This window comes from Urocitellus parryii, chromosome 9 (assembly GCF_045843805.1).
Source record: "Urocitellus parryii isolate mUroPar1 chromosome 9, mUroPar1.hap1, whole genome shotgun sequence".
Taxonomy (NCBI): domain Eukaryota; kingdom Metazoa; phylum Chordata; class Mammalia; order Rodentia; family Sciuridae; genus Urocitellus; species Urocitellus parryii.
Window position 1 is genome coordinate 59,436,656 of NC_135539.1, and position 17,487 is coordinate 59,454,142.

The following is a 17,487-nucleotide window of genomic DNA, read 5'->3' on the forward strand; positions in this document are numbered from 1 at the left end:
TCTCTGTCCCCTCTTCTGTTGACTCCCAAACTCCATCTTTTATTCAAAGTCTAATTTAAATATACCATCACTTCTCCACGAACCTTCTCCATGAACCTTGGAGAACCTTGACTAGTTTACCTCTATGAAACTTGACTTAACCTCACACATTTAGTTCATAGCTTTAGTTCTGGTATGTTTTCTGCCATTTGGGTTAGTTGTGTATCCTCAACTAGAAGGTAAGCAGAAACAAGTGGAGACAATGTTTTATGCTCCTATATTTCTCAACTGGGATCACCAGGGTGCTAAACACATGGTAACATCTCATCAATGTGTCGATCCAGAATTAGGAGTAATAAGTGAGGGATGGAGCAGTCAGAAGAGACTTTATGAAGGAATTATTATGGAAGAAATTCGAGGAGGCTTGTGAAAAGAAACATCACAAATAAAAAAAAAAGAAATGGAAATACTCAAATAGCACATGGTCAGGAAGCCAGAGTGATGTCTGGTTTAAACAAAAGTATTTCTAAGGAAGTAGTGAAAAATAAGTTTAGATGGACAGGGTGAAGGCTGGTTTTAGAAGATAATTGGAAAACATCCCCAATTTCTACTTAACGGCAATGAGAAACCAGTGCATATTCCAGCGCAGGAAGGGGATGTGATTACATGTAGTATTTTAAGGAAATCTGATGACTGCTACATGAAAAATATTCCCTTAGAAAACTAAAATGCCTTAGCTTATATTTTTTTTGATTCAGAAAGGGCAAAACAAAATGGTAAATACTAATTTAATACTTTTGAAGAAAAATTCTTATGATTTAAATTGGGATACATAAATATTTGCCTCATAAATTCTATGTCACTCCTACATAGAAAGAGTTAGTTCTGAGCAACTGGAGAAGAACATTTGTTCATTCAGAGAATCTTCAGAAGGACTTGTGATACTTCTAAGCTGGGAGTACGTGTGGTATAAGAAGTGGTGACCATACCTTGCTGGGGAATCTGACAGTGAGATCCAGTCCAGGAACTTGTGCATTCACAACTAAAAGCATTAATGCCATCAATACAAGTTCCCCCATTCTGACAGGGGTTACTGGAACACTCATTGATGTTTTCTGTGCAGTTGACACCAGCCCAACCCGGGTCACACCGACAAAAATAACTAGATACTGTGTCCTAAGGAGTCAGAAAAAAAAAGCACAATACCATAAAACAAATGGATATACCACAAAATGAAATCAACCAAAATAACAAAGAAAAGTGACACTACTAAATATACTCAACAGGTCTTGAACCATATTAAGTATTTTTCCAGTAGCCCAACTTGTAATTAGTTAGTTTAAATGACAATTGCTAAGTACTCATATTTATCTGGACCAACTGTAGGCTTTGTAAGTCACTGTAATAAAAAATAAACTGTTTTTCCTGGGAACTAAAGCTACTACCTACCTTTTATCCAAGTGTTATTCCAAGTTCCTTATCTTAATCTTCAATCATTGTCTTGAAACTAATATAAAAATTTATTTTCTAGAAGTGAAACTAAAATTATTTTCAATCACTCTATTTCCCCACAAAAAACAAAGGACTCACTATGCATTGTCCATGTAAGCAAGGGTGACTTAGGCAAATATTACTGAGTTGCACACATCCGTTTGGTCCATAACCATTTCCAGTATATCCTGGGAGACAGGTGCAAAGAGGTAATGAACCTGTTCAGAAATAAAAATGTAAGTGTAAATATAGGCATCCTCCCCGATTAAAGTGCAATGATAAACTCAGATCCTGATGTCTAGATAAGAATCCACCAATGTCAAGTTTATATATTCCTATGGACAAAGAAGAAAATATTATAATCTTTATTTTTCTGTTTTTTGAATTAAAATTTTAAAAAATCATTAAATGTTTCCAATGCTCTATATGCATTAGCACTAGTACTGTCATTTCACATACCTGATTGTTCTGTGTACAGATGAGAGATAAGCAAGAGAAGATGGGGGTTCCTCATGGTGGAGGGGTCATCAGAAGACAGTAAGATGCCTCTGATCATTTCTGTTAAAACCACTAATATACTCCTCCCAATAGCCTATAACAGGTGCTACTGTATTTATTTACAAGTTCACAAATGAGAACAGAGCACAGACAGGTTGACTTGACCAAGGATACACAACCCAAATATGGAGGAGCCAGGAGCACCTGTACACGGAAGGTGCCTACAGCACATTGCACAGAAGTAGAATTAGAATGGGAGGTTCACATATTCCCAGTTATGTGGACATTCAGATTTTATGCTGCCAGTTTTACCCAGGCAATTCATCACTAAATTAATTTGAGGCTTTAAAGAAATTTTGCAGTGAAACTGCAGATTGAAGGTTAATACAATAACATAGGTAAGTGGGAAATCATCAAAAACTTCTGCTACACTTATTTTTTCCCTCTAATTTAATATTTTTTCAGTTTTAGATGGACACAACACCTCCATTTATTTTTATGTGGTGCTGAAGATGGAACCCAGCGCCCCACACATTCCAGACGAGCGCTCTGCCACTGAGTCCCAGCCCCAGCCCTCTCCCACACTTCTTAATGAGTTCTTCATTTCCGTGTTACAAAACAAAAACAATGACAAACTCAATGGTCTGGGGATTAAACTTAGTCAGAAGGACTTGGAATGATTAAATCTATTTTAATATGAATCAATATTCACTGTTAATTATGATGTATACGGGATAATAGCTAAAGACAGTGTGAGAGTATCATAGGATCTTCCTGCTACCACTTTTTTTTAAATAATACTTATCCTAGTATTTTAGAAAATTTTACTAAATTTCATGCCCAGAGATTTTCAGATTTCTTATTTAACAGCAAAAAGTCATATCTCATTGAAGAAAACACATGTTCTTTCCATTGTTGTAAAATGGTTGAAATAATACATGGAAATCAATATGGCAATTAACTTAAACATATTCCTCCCTTAGCAAATACTATTGAGACAAATAGAAAACCTTGCTGAAGAATTAAAGAAACAAATAGAATAAATTCTGCAATATAACAGATTTATAACAGAATAGTTGATGATATAAATGTGTTTCAGTCTCACCTTATATTATTTGCAAGATTGTTTTAATAATAAAACATTTATCTTTTTAAAAATAATTGCCGAGGGATGTATTCTTCATAGTTAATTATTTTTTAAAAAAAATATTTACAGAAGGGAAATGTAGTAAGTAACTCCAATGCTGCTGCAGCTTTGCCTGGACATGTTTTAAGGTTCCTGGGATAAACCTACGGGCTGCAGTGAAGAAAATCAATTTAATTGGGTGTGGTGACACTTGCCTGTAATTCCAGCTCTTTGGGAAGCTGAGGCATGAGGATCACAAGTTCAAGGCTAGCCTTAGCAACTTAGCAAAAGCCTGTCTCAAAAACGTTAAAAAATAAATAAGAACTTCTAGGAATACAGCTCAGTAATAGAGCGCTCCTGGATTCAATCCCCAGTACTGGAAAAAAAAATCAAAAATATGTAAAGTGCCTCTTGGGGTCATTCACTATATGACTGTCTTCTATATGAAAAAGGAGATACATTTGTATCTGTTTTAAGCACATGATATGTATAGACTCATTTAATCCTTCGAAGAGCCCTGCAAGATAGGTACTGTGATTATCCCATTTCACAGAAGAACTAAAGCACACAGAGATTAAATGTCCTGATGAAGGGAACACAATTAGAATACGGTAAAGCCAGGGAGAAATACAAGTCAACAAATTATGCTTCTAAACACATCAGCATGCTGTTTGCCATCTAAAGAGCATTTAGTTGCAAGTATATGTGTATACATATACATATATATACCAATACACACACACACATATATTCTTATATTATGTACACGTATGACAAGTTAATTAAAAAATAAAAGTAATATTTTGAAATAGCAAGAAATATAGCATATTATTCAATAAATAGTTCTATGCATTTGGACAAAAATATCAAGGTCAATTTCTATTTAATATCATAAATATACAAGTTCTAAAAAGATCAAAGATCTTAATGCAAAAAAAAATCAAAGTATAAAAGAACATGTACCTATTTTTAAAGTCTTGGTAAGATAGGTCTTCCTAAATATGAAACCAACAAGAGAAATAATAAAAGGTTTATTTTTAAAACTATACAAAAATTTTAAACTTCTTATATAGAAAATACCACCACAAAATTAAGAGAACAACATGCTAAAAAAAAACTTGTAAAACATAAGACAGATAATGAGATCATGAACCTAGTACATAATGAAATTTTACAAATCAATAAGAAAGCAAATGAGAAAAAGATATGAACAAACTAGAAAAGGGGCTAGTAAAATATGAAAATTATTAATATTAAGAATAAAAAGACCTTGATAAAAACTAATTTTGTTTATAAAATTGACCAAGATGAAAAATGGTAATATCTATTATTGTTACAGGTAAAGTAAATATATATATTTTCATACAGTAAACATATTTTATGTACTATTTGTGATTATATACAATAATACAATATCTCTCAGAGATATTGTTATAGCAGGTGAATCTTCTTTTATGCAACACTAGAGACACTGGATCATACTAGATCCATTTTCCCCTTATTTAAGCTGATTCACAAGGCCTGAAACAAAGATATTTCCCAGACTTTCTTTGCAGCCATGGTCAGCCATACGGCTCAATTCTAGCTAATGACAGAGAAATGAAAGAGTCCTTTAAAGGGAAGTGGAATTTCATTCTTCCTCCATTCCTCTTTCCTGCTTGCTGAAATATAGTCATGAATTAATTAGGTGGCTTAATTACCTTGAGAAATAATTCCTAAATTAAAATAGATCATTAAAGCTTTATTATATTTTTAAAAAATCCAAGCATGTGGTTTTATTATGTGGATTAATTTTGGATTTGATGCTCAAGAATCAAAATAAGAATTTTGTGGACAAAAGATCTTATTTTTTCAAATGTTGAATTGATTTGGAGGGTCATAGTAAAATACCCAATGACAAAGAGAGAAAGAGATGAGTCATTACCTAGAGCTGAGGAGCAGGATGCATCTGGGTGGCAGCCTCCATTATTGATCAAGCAGATGTCTATGGGAGTGCACACTCTTCCATCACCTACATACCCTGATCAAAGCAGAGCAGGGTGTGAGAAATAATATTAAGGGTAGGGGAGAAAGAATGCCAATCTTAGAATCAGATATCCTAAGTCACCAAGTAGAAATCCTCTGGCATCAAAGATATAAAAATGAAGTGTCAAAAATAAAATACTATAATTGAGAAAAAGAGTGACAAATTATAAATGATGTTCTAAGTTGACTCTAATGAAAAAATTATATATATATATATATGTGATATATAGTTTATATATAAAATATAGTTTCCTCTTCTTGAAACTTATTCTATGATAAAACTGGTTAGTTTTATCACCATACACACACATACACACACACTCACACACACATATATTATACACACACACATATATATATATATATATATATATATATATATATATCAATGAAACTACTGGTAAACCTAGAAATATTGTTGTTTCATGTTATTAGAAGTTGCAAAATTTCAGTTTATTCCTTAAAACTCTCTGAACTTCTTGGATACTAATTTAGTTCAGATGAAAGAGTAGCAATAATAACTTCTTTCCAGGAAAAAAAAAACTAACATGGATTCCATGCCTGTGGTTTAGCAAACCTCACATGTAAACCATCCCATTAGTATACTATATTAATAAATTACATGTGAGAATAATACAGAAGATCTGAGATCTACACACAAAAAAAATCAAATTCTGCGTTATCTCAGTGACAATTTCACCACTTTTAAAGACTTCCTTCCTGTTTTCTATTGATATTAATTTTAAAAAAAATCTTTCTATAGTTGTAGTTATCGAATTTGTCCTAAAACACCAAGTTAGATGAAATGTTCTGTACTATTCAGTTTCTGTTGTTGGATATAAATCATATTTAAAATACTGTATAAGATTCTGCTTTCAAATGTATGTGTTGGTAGCAATGACAGCAGGAAATCTGATGCAGTACCTGGTGGACAGCTTTCACACTTGAAAGATCCCGGTGTATTCACACACCCAACAAGTGGAACCAAAGAACAGCCACCATTGTTGATCTCACATTCATTGATATCTTGACAATCATATCCATTTCCTTGCCAGCCTAGAAAAACAAGAAGATGTGAAAGGTTAGCTCTATATGTAAGTCAACAATGAAGAAATACAAAGATTTAAAGCATTAAAAATCTACTTTACTAAAAGAACAAAAAATATTAAAATGACATGTACCTGTCAGATTGCCAAAAAAAAAAAAATGCTTAAATTCTTAGAATCAAATTCAGGCAGAGTATGTATTCTTACATACTGCAAGTTGGATATTTAATTAATATAACCAATTTGAAAAAAGATCTGACAGTATTCATTAAAAATTTTAAAAATATATATCATTTGACTAAAAATTTTTCTTGAAACTTATTCTGTAATGATAAAACTACCCAGTATATTAAAATGTAGGTAAGAAGATATCTATTTCAGCATGTTTAATAGGAAAAAAATCAGTGGTCAATAGGGACATTGCTGAATTTCTCATGACTCATCTGTACCACTTACTACTAAAAATGATTTTAATAGCAGACATGCCCCCATATCACTTACATGTGCACACTCACATTGAAATAAATTTTTGATGCATATTGTAATTGAAAATAATTAATTTAATATTAATATGCAGAGTTGGAATCCTACTCCCAATTTAAGGAAATAACAATATGAAAACCTGTATGTGTTTTTCAGTGTTTCTAAGGAAAATGGATAACTAATTTTATTGAAGGTGAAGAAAGAGAATATTATTTTGGTTTAGTCATTCATGTTTTGTTTCATTTTGATAACAAGTTTGTATTATTCTTATAATTCAAGTTATTAAAATTATAATAATGTTTAAAATTTTAAGCTTTATATCCTTGGGTCTATGTAAAAGTCTCCTCTAAGAATTCTGATTACTTATAAACTACAGAATTTGGGGAAACTTAGTAAAACAGGACATTCAACTACATTCCAACACCTCTTATGAATGGTCTTCGTATTACATGTCAGTAGTAGAAGGAAATTGGTTCTGGTGTCTTATTTAACTTCTCCAAGCCTTAAGTTTTCCTATTTAAAAATGTGAATAATACTAATTCTACCATGACTTGTTTTTGTTGTGGTTGCAAGAATGAAAACAATAATTGCTTACCTTTACACAGTGCCATAATGATTCTTTCATAAAAGGATGGCTGCTATGATGATAATCTGTTCTCTACTTTCTGAGAACATCCAGGGAGAGAAGCCTTGTAAACTCCCTGCAGCCTGGTGAATGGCTTCCAGAGCACCCAGCACTGAGTTTTGCTCATAGTAGATGCCCTACCAATATCGTGTTGAGTGGGTGATGATCTTGTACAGTTACAGAGGGAGCTTGGAGGAAAGAACCCATGTTTTCAGCAACTCAACATATGGCCTTTCCTGGAGATTGGTGTCTGTGGGGTTATGATAGAGCGGAGCATCCTTATTTATATGAAGGTCATAGGGTACTCAAAGGACACACTCAGGCAAGAACTACTGGACTTCAGTGTAGACAAAGAATCACTCAAGTTTGCAAACATTGGATTGGTATGAAAAATAGGACTATGTATTTGTTTCTTGACCACAAGTCTAGTTAATTGATGGTCTTGGCAATAGAAGGTTAGAACTTTTAAACTCTATGGCTAATGCTGGCCCAAAGTTTGACGCTAGCCATTTTTTGGAGAAAAATTCCACCTCTATTATACAAAGGTTATAATAGTATAATAATAAAGGTTATAAGTAGTATGATAGTCTCAAGCAGAAGTTAGTAAAACAGAACATTCAACTAGATTCCAACACCTCCTATGAATGGTCCTCATATTGCACATCAGTAGGGAAAGGAAATTGGTTCTGGTGCCTTGCCTGCCTGGCATGCAGACCTAGCATGTGGTCCTGAGAATGTACCTGTTGGACAGGCTCCACAATAGAAAGAGCCAGGAGTGTTGAAGCACTGTGCAAGTTCCGAACAAGGCGAAGGCTGGAAGCTACACTCATCTTTATCCTGTGTGCAGGAGATACCTTTCGACCCAGTTGTCCACCCAGCTTCACAGATGCAGGTGAAGTTGGCCTGGCACGAGGACAACAGAGTAAACAGAGACAATCAGGAAAAGGAGCAAGAGAAGTCTTTGAAAATCTCACCAACCCCCAACTGTTTATGGTCTAACATTCATTTCCATCAAGCCAATTGAATGGCTTTTCTTTTTCTTCCCCTGTGATTTCAGCATTTAGACCAGACCATGGGGAAAAAAAGGCGGGGGGGACATCATTATTTCAGAGTAAGAGACTCCTATAATTTATCTTTTTCCTTGCCAGGAAAAGAGCAACAACAATCAAGAACAGCAAGTCAATATAATTAAAGTCAATGTACTCACCCTGCTATGATTTTTAGAAGGAAAAACACCCATATAGACATAGACCTTGGAAAATTCAATTCTATTTGTTTCCTTTCCTTCCCATCCTCCCCTCGACCCACTCCTCCCCCACCATTCCACCATTGGAAAAAAACACATTTTACATCATATGAACAGGAAAAATAATAGAACTTTTAAGTTCCAAAGTTCTTCTAAACAGCCAAACTGGCCAGGATTGGGCAAGCTTGTGGGCCAGGAGCTATGGTCCCCAGGACCAGGCATAGAGGAATATCAGAAAAGAAGACTCATGGAATCTGCAGCAGTAGAGGAGCTCAGGGCCAGAAAAATCCACACTCAAAATTACATGCTGCTGACAAAACCAATCCTTTTTGTGTTTTCATGTCTTGTCATTGTTAAAACACACAAGGCCAAGGGAAGGTAAAGACTCAGAGAGACTCATAAAGGAATCATAAAAATTTAATATTTTATATAATGAAATCTTAAACATCTGGCTCCAGTTTTCTGAATATGGCATCTTCTCTCCCTGCCTGTGCCCTATTAATGTGCAGTGAATGACTTCCTGTCTGCAGTTCTATTGGGCAGTTGTCCTGCACAGTCAGTACAGGAAGGAGAAGTAACAGTCATGAGTCCCACAAGGAGTTATATTTGGGAAAGGGACCCACCACTCCAGGTCGCTCTCGGTCCAAATCTTCACAGATGCCGTGGCCACAGTGCTTCTGAGAGCCCCCTTCGCAGTCATTATATTTGAAGGCACACTGGGGTCCATATGTTTCAGGTGTGCATATACAACTGTCGGTAACACAAGAATGTAATAACAGGGTTTGTACTTAAAGGCCAATGTCTATCTCTTAGCATCAATTTAAAAAAACCACTCAAATTGCAAATTGATGATAGTAACATGGAATCCTAATGCAGCAATGTAGATTGACAGGCTGGAACTCTGGGAGAAAAATCACTGTTCTGCTCTAGGCAAAGATTTATTTAATGTATTATCTTCACAAATAAAGTATTAGAGAATCATGACTTAATATCTCACAAGGCTACCTCTACAATTCTTCTACTATCAAGTCATCAAACAGCACTTTCAAAGGTCAGACATCTACAAACCATGGGTGATAAAGGGAAAGGGAAAGGGGGAGATCAGCAAGTTCATTCATCATTCATTCTGCTGGACCTTCCACTAAGCCCAGGTGACACTGACAAAACTAATGACTCCAGAATGCTCTCCAGGTGGGTAAAAACCCTGCAGGCCATATGATATCCATATCTGAGTCTATGATGATTAATCTCATATTACAAAGCATGATAAGTCTTCTATCCATAAAAGATGTAGTGTCAATATGGTGACATTTCTTTCATAGTCACATTTTAACTCACAACAAAATTGTAATTATTATATATGATACCCAAGGGCATTTTGTTACTAGAAGATTTCAGTCCAATAATGATCAAATAAAGAAAGTTGTTGAAGACATTATTGTTCTTCAGGTTGCTGAGTCAACTTTATATTTGCACTGCCACCTTAAAGGGAAGTGGTAAGGTAGAAACATGGGAAGAGAAAGGGACAGAGGAGTCACAGAAGCCTAAGTTTATTCACACCATCTGAACACATCTGAAGGAAGGGAGGAGCCCAGAGGTCACCATTTGTCAGACTCCAGCAGCATTGGCAGAGCAAGCCCTCCTGAAAAGAATTGACCCTCTGTATCAGGGGACATAGATAAGGAAGAGGGGGACCTGCATGGCCTTGCTTGCCTCCCATGCCTGGCAACAGGGTCTAGTTTCTGAGTCTTCTGGAAAAGGGGCCATTCTACAAGGTAAAGAAACCCTTTCAACAATGCCCACTGAGGTTCAAGGAGCTCAGCTAAGATCTACAGATGACATGGGAATCACATGACAGGAAATCAGCTTGGCTGTTTGAGAGGATCAAGAGCCACACCCTGGTGACAGGATGTGGCATGTGCATGATGGGCACCCGAAACAATTGCTGTGGTGATATCCTTGATCAGTTCCTAAGGAAGAAGCAATCAGAGAACATGGCCAGAGAGTAAGATAGTGGTGAACAGTTTCCACGAACTCACATGTAGGGTTACCAGGCTTAGCAAATAAAAATTGAGGATGTCCCGTTAAATTTTTGAATTGCAGATAAATGAATATTTTTTTTGTAGAAATGTGAGCCATGAAATTTGCAACATCGTATATATTTATATGAAAGCTATTTCATTAATAAATCACATTTACCAGTATTACAATAGTGCTTTTTCTCATTTAAGACAAGATCATGGATGAATCACAATAAATGATTAAACTCAAGAAGAAATTCCGTTCTTTCCTTACCTAGAGCTACCTATCTTCCCCTCATCTTTTTTCTAGACTTTTCCTCATGTGTTCTCTTCCCATTTTTCTTCTCTTTCTCGTACATACATAGAAAATGCTTACAGAGAACTTAATTAGTTTTAGGGGGATTGCAAAACTTTTACATTTCATACACATTTGAGCATTTGATCTAACTGCCTATATTACTAAAACTCTATTTCCACACCACACCACACACCTGCAAAATTGTTTAAAAGATCTTAAAACCAATGATTACTAGCTTTCTGAATCTAGTTTCTTTCTCTCTCTATTTTTTTTCTTTCTTTTTCTCTTCCTTGCTAAGTCTATTTTCTGGATACGAGAGATCTGCTTGGGAACCTCTGGGACACACAGTACACACAGTGTACTAATCACACATGAGCACTATGTTCACGCCGGATTCTAAAGGCATTCTTTTTTTTTTTTAGCTCATGAGAGGTTATTTATTTATTTATTTATTTTAAAATTTTTTAATTTGTTACACATGACAGTACAATGACCTTGACATATCATACTTTTGAATCAGATGGGATATAATTTCTCAGTTTTGCATTCCTCTGTAGGAAGTGCTCAGAATTTGTGTTTATCTTATCTCTGAGCACTTAACCACAGGTAAATGAGGAAATTGTGGTCCATGGACCTGCAGTTGAATCCTCTTTTTCTCCTCCTCCTTCTCTCTTTCTCCCTATTGTAGTGGGGACATGAGTGAATCTTAACCCTGTACTCTCCTTTAACCAGCTACAAAGTAGACCTCTTTCATTTAAATTTAAATAACATAAGAAGACAGGAGGGAGAAGGGAAGCCAACCAGACTATAAGCTTCCCCACTGTGATCTCAAGACAAATACTTTAAATCCCATTTTACAGACACATGCTGCCTATGGCCACAGAATTGACTATTGATAGAAGATAAACTAAAACCCAGGTGTATGTTACTCCTGCACCATTGTTTTTCCCTGTTACATTTCCCTGGTCTGAAGGTGAAGTTAGTATGAAGACTTTGCATGTGCATGTCTTTTTAACATAAAAGTGTTTGAATGTAAAATGTATTTTTCAAGGAGAACTGATACAGCCTTTAAAGAAAAAGAATAATTATATACTTCCTACATGAAAATGAAAGCCATGTGTACATTTTAAAATGACCCCAATACTACTCCTGTTTTAGTTATTAGTTACTGATTAGTTACTGAGGTCACCTTTGTAATAACCTTTTATCACCAACTTGGTTGCAGCAGAATAAAGCTAGGCTTTTCAGACTTCAGAAACATTACAAGTGCATTTGGCAATTGAGATAATGTCAAAGATGCTTCCATAGTCATAGTTTAACTTATGTTAGAGTCCATGGTTCAATATCAATATACTGACTAACTGAAAGAGATAATAAGTTTAATACTTAACTACCACCTTAGTTAAAACCAGATTATCCTCATCGTCTAAGCTTGGCATGTTTTAAAATACACCATTGATATGAATGAAAAGAAAATATACTAAGCATCATCACATTCCTGGAGAACAAATGCAAATTGTTTTGTTTCGCTTTTTCCTAAAAAGCCTTTCAGATCTGAACCCTAAGTATATAACATCCACCATCCATGGGTGGCAAGTTCAGACCCCAAGGGCTATCTTAAACACAAAGTAGGGAAATGAGATGTATCAATTCTTCACAATAAAGAGGCCATAACAATATTGAGAAGTGGCAAAATACTGTTCTGTTAGCTGTCTGAGGCAGTTGGGGGTAAGACCTCTAGAATGAGTAGGAATAGATGATGATTTTTCTTGTTCTTATTACTTTATAAAATAATTTTTTGCCAAAAACTTGTCTATGAAAAGAGCTTCCAATTAATTAGTATTTGCACAGTGCTTTATCTTTTTAAAAAGTCTTTACAATTATGAACTATTAATCCTGTTAAATAAAAAACTCCATTTTTATCCCCAAGTAAATCAGTTCTAAGAGTTAAAAACAAACAAACAAACAACAACAAAACCTTGAAGGAGGCCTCAAATTCAAAGCAAACTTTGTCCATCATGAGCACATTTTTGCAGGTCCAGATTATTCAAAAGTGACTCAAGTTTTCCTTTGGCAAAAGTGTTTTGAAGTTTCCCAGAGGGATTTCTAGTCTCAGTGAAACTACTGATTAATAAGGATTTAGCCTCACAAAATTAATAGGACTAAAGAAAGCCTCTAAATGCTCTCTGTTTCATTATGTACAGATTACACAATGCAAGAATTAAATTTTATGCTCATGGATTTTTAAAAATATTATTCCTTCAAAAAGTCACCATGATATGCATCCATTCGAGTGCTTAAGGCATAGGAAATCAACTGGGATTCCCGAGGCTTCACTAATCATCCCATATCAAGAGCAAGAAACCAGATTTAAATGTTCTGCTTCCTGATGTCTTCCAGCAAATCTATGAAGGGCAAAGATTAAAAGCCAAAATCATTCCCAGAGCCAGCAGATGGAGGCCTTATGCTTTTTACTGCAAGGTACAAGAGATTTGGGACTGCTCTTGCAAAGTTGAGGCTTTAATTTAGAAATGCTGCTCTCAACAAATAAAATGGTTTCTCTCTCCCAACTCCCTTCCTGTCTCTCTCTGTTTCTCCCTCTCCTTCTCCTTCTCCCTCTCCCTTTCTCCTATGTATGTATCTGGACATGCTATAAATAGCTATGAATGTTAAAGGTTTTTTTTTTTTCAATTTCTATTTTGCAGTGAAGACAAATAATGTGCTGAGAGCAACAAAAATAACAGCCTGCTTGGCTGATGGATTTTGTCCCCCTTGCACATCTTTATCACTTTATTGGCACACAAGATACCAAGACAGACAGTGACGATAAAGGAAGATCGGGAGTGAGATCTAATCTCCAGGACATTTCTAGATATTGGGAAGGCCAGAAAGTATACGTTCTGGGAGTCAGGACAATTTGCCACTGATATCTCCAAGTAGCAATTCTCCTTGATAAATGCCCATAAATAGAAACCAAGAGATAATGCTTTCAAGGGAATGAAAGATAAGCCCAAGTCTGAACGTTTATAAAAGCAAGGGGCAAAGGAGCATTTAAATTAAAAGCCAAATCCTAAAAGCAAAGCTTTTAAAACAGTTCAATGGCTGTGCCTTCAAATTTCTAACACTCAGCTTGTCCTGTACCACCCTTTAGGGTCTTTAATAACCTGGTATTCAATTTAAGATAGGGGTTGATAATGTTATTTTTGCATAATGGTTGAACTCATAAACATATTACCAGAAGTGAATGCATTAATTTTAACCTGGAATGAGCAAAAGTTTTAAAGATCAGATTTTTTAAAAAAAAAGATCAGAATCTTTTTTTTTTTTTTTAAGAATCATTTAAATGAAAAGAGAAGAATGGTAACTGCTTTTGGATAAAATAATGTCTTAATAGATGACAGGGATAAAAACTAGATTACAGGCTGGGATGGTGGTTCAGTGGCAAAGTGCTTCCCACTCTGGGTTCGATCCTCAGCATCTCATAAAAAATAAATAAAGATATTGTGTCCATGTATAACTAAAAAAAATATAAAAAAAAAACTAAATTGCTACCCTTAGTTTTTCTGGAAAGAATAGAATGGATATTTCTCGCAGGAAATTGAAGAGCAAGAGGAAGATACTAGGAAGAGAACAAACAATTGCTCTGGAGTCCAGTGAGATTGTACCCCATGTTGAAAGAATTTGTTCACATCCTAGCAGAACCCATTTCTTTACCCTTAAATACTCTTGGAAAACAGGAGACCAGTCAAAATATGGGGAAAGATAATATCTACAGATTATTTTAAAAAGTGATTTTAAGGAACTCCACACAAGGAAACTTGATGATGATCTGCTGCAAAGTTCTGGCTTTGATTATTAAGAAGATGAATAGGTGAATCATCATGGCTTTGATGACAACAGTCTAGAAGCGTGGTGGGAAAATGGGGCACTGTGATACCTAACTCAGTTTAGTAAAGGAACAGAAGTTTTCTGTGGAAGGCGATGCCTGAGCTGAGCAGGAGAATATTGTGGACAAGTCATTTGGCCAAATAAAAATTTTAAAAAAGAAAACCTAGGCCTGCACGTGGATTCGGAGAGGGAACTGGTGGCTACATGGAGAAAGACATTGACTAATTAACACAGTTCAATGTTTGATCCTGTTTTGGTCAACTTTTTTACCTAGTGTTGAATGAAGCTACGCTTACTGAAACCACAAACTCACTAATACAGGGAACCCTTCTTCCCATTCCTTAAGATGCTGGCGAAAGAACTTCTTCACGGGGTGATAGTTGAGCATTCAGGAGCTCTGGTTGATCTAAATAAAAATAGCTATGTATTTGCTGAATCAGAGTCACGTATTTCCCATGGAGTACCTAGTTTTACAGGTAACACAGACAATTGACTTTGGATTCTTTTAACTATGGGATGCTTTTAGTCCTTCAAAAATGCAACAGCTTTTTTTTTTTCAAGAGGTTACCTGTAACTCCCCACTGTGTTCATACATGTGGCTCCATTCTGGCAGCTCAGGGGTGTTCCTGAATAAATCGCACATTCGTTAACATCAGCTGAGCAAAGAGGACCCTGCAGTTATATAAAGAAGAAAGTCAGGTGTCATGCATGGGTCACAGAGGCATCTGGGGGCTCATTTTCATATGGTATGTATAAGGATTTACATATGGACAGTAAATAAGTCCTTAGTTAAGCCAAATACAAAAATACTAATATTGACCATCAGTTATCCTTCCTCTAGAATTCATATTTGACCTAATTGAACCAAAGAGCTCTTCATAAGAATACAGCAGTCACACATGGGCTGAGGATGTGGCTCAAGCAGTAATGCGCTCGCCTGGCATGCATGGGCCACTGGGTTCTCAGCACCACATAAAAATAAAATAAAGATATTGTGTCCACCGAAATCTAAAAAATAAATATTAAAAAATTCTCTCTCTCTCTCTCTCTCTTAAAAAAAAATACAGCAGTCACACAAAAAGACTTATCAAGATGAATTCTCATTTTACAATAGCCCCATGCCTGGGAATATTTACTTAATGTAATGTTAGGAACATTTTGCAAGAAAACTAATTATGTCAAGAGTCATTTTACTTTCCAAAGCTGAACAATTTAAATTAATGCTAATTTTTTTCAAGGCTGAATAAATGTTGGTGAGGATGTGAGGAAAAAGGTTCACTCATACATTGCTGGTGGGACTACAAATTGTTGCAACCATTATGGAAGGCAGTATAGATTCCTCAGAAAACTTGGAATGGAGCCACCACTTGACCCAGTTCTCTCACTCCTTGGTTTATACCCAAAGGATTTAAAATCAGTATACTACAGTGATGCAGCCACATCAATGTTTATAGTAGATCAATTCACAATAGCTAAGTTATGGAACCAACCTAAGTGCCCTTCAACAGATGCATGGATAAAGAAAATGTGGTACATAATACAACGGAATATTACTCAGCCATAAAGAAGAATGGCATTATGGCCTTTGTCAGTAAATGGATGGAACTGGAGAATATTATGCTAAGTGAAATAAGCCAATCCCAAAAAAAACAAAGGCCGAATGTTCTCTCTGACCTGCAGATGCTAACACACAATAATGGGACGGGGACTAGAAGTTCAATGGATTATTACAAAGAAGAATGTAGGGTAGGGCAGGAGGATGGTAACAGAAAAGACAGTAGAATGAATCTGATATAACTTTCCCATGTTCATATAAGAATATGTGACCAGTGAAACTCCACATTATATAAAAACACAAGAAAGGGATCCTAATTAGAATAAATTATACTCCATTTATGTATATGTTAAAATATACTCTCATGTTTATCTAAAAAGAACAAATTAAAAAATATAAAAAACAGTTTAAAAAAATTAAGGCTAACAGAAATATCACGGCCTTCAGTGTAATTATCCAAGCAAGTGAACTCCTCCTTAGGTTGGCTTGGCATTCACTGGGTTATATAATCCTACTTGCCATCCTCTGGCATACACGGTAAAATTCACTCTGATCCAGGAGTCACAGAATCCTAAAGACTTCAGATGGAGAATTAAATATGTCTGAATGAATCCATAAAAAAAATCACAGATGCTGACTCATCAGGTCTTTTAATCAAAGGCAAGTGACTCACCTCCCACTGTGAGGGACAGATGCAATAAAAGGAATCATGCAGATTGAGGCAGGTTCCACCGTTTTGGCAGGGATGGCTGCTGCAAAAGTTTTTGTCCACTGTCTGGAAAAAAAAGAGAGGTCAATCAGTGAGCTCATGACATTGCAGTTCCCAGGACCAAGGGCAGGTCTCAGTGCAGGTGTGAAAAATTTCCTTTTATTCCTTATCAGTGGGGTCTCCTCCATTTCCAATCAATTACTCCAGTCCTTTGGCAGATCGATTCTCTTATGAAAACCTAAGAGGTGCTTGCTATTATCAGTTGTGTTCCGATTCCTTAACTCTTTATGTGCTTTTAACCAGAAGGAAGAAGGTCCTTACTCTATTCTCCGGAAAAGAATTGTTCATGGGTCAGTGGACCAGAGCCAATGATTCTGATTGCACTAAGAAAAAATAAATGGAAATCTCCCATTCTTTGCCCTGTTATTCTTATCTTTAGTACCTCCAGATAAGCCTTTGAAATCTGATCCCTTTTTACTGCCACCCCCTCCTCCCAT

General features: G+C 35.6%; 1 protein-coding gene across 1 annotated transcript in view; it reads right to left on the reverse strand.

The window, feature by feature from the left end:
• The window catches only part of Cubn (cubilin), a 280,054-nt gene that overhangs the window by 258,408 nt on the left and 4,159 nt on the right, over positions 1–17,487 (reverse strand). Inside the window, exons 5-12 of the mRNA XM_026408130.2 lie at positions 16,955–17,056; positions 15,295–15,398; positions 9,143–9,269; positions 8,014–8,176; positions 6,044–6,175; positions 5,019–5,114; positions 1,570–1,688; positions 969–1,155 (exon numbers count right to left, since the gene is read on the reverse strand). Of these exons, the coding sequence (XP_026263915.2) occupies positions 969–1,155; positions 1,570–1,688; positions 5,019–5,114; positions 6,044–6,175; positions 8,014–8,176; positions 9,143–9,269; positions 15,295–15,398; positions 16,955–17,056 (1,030 nt within the window). The remainder of the gene's footprint in view (positions 1–968; positions 1,156–1,569; positions 1,689–5,018; positions 5,115–6,043; positions 6,176–8,013; positions 8,177–9,142; positions 9,270–15,294; positions 15,399–16,954; positions 17,057–17,487) is intronic.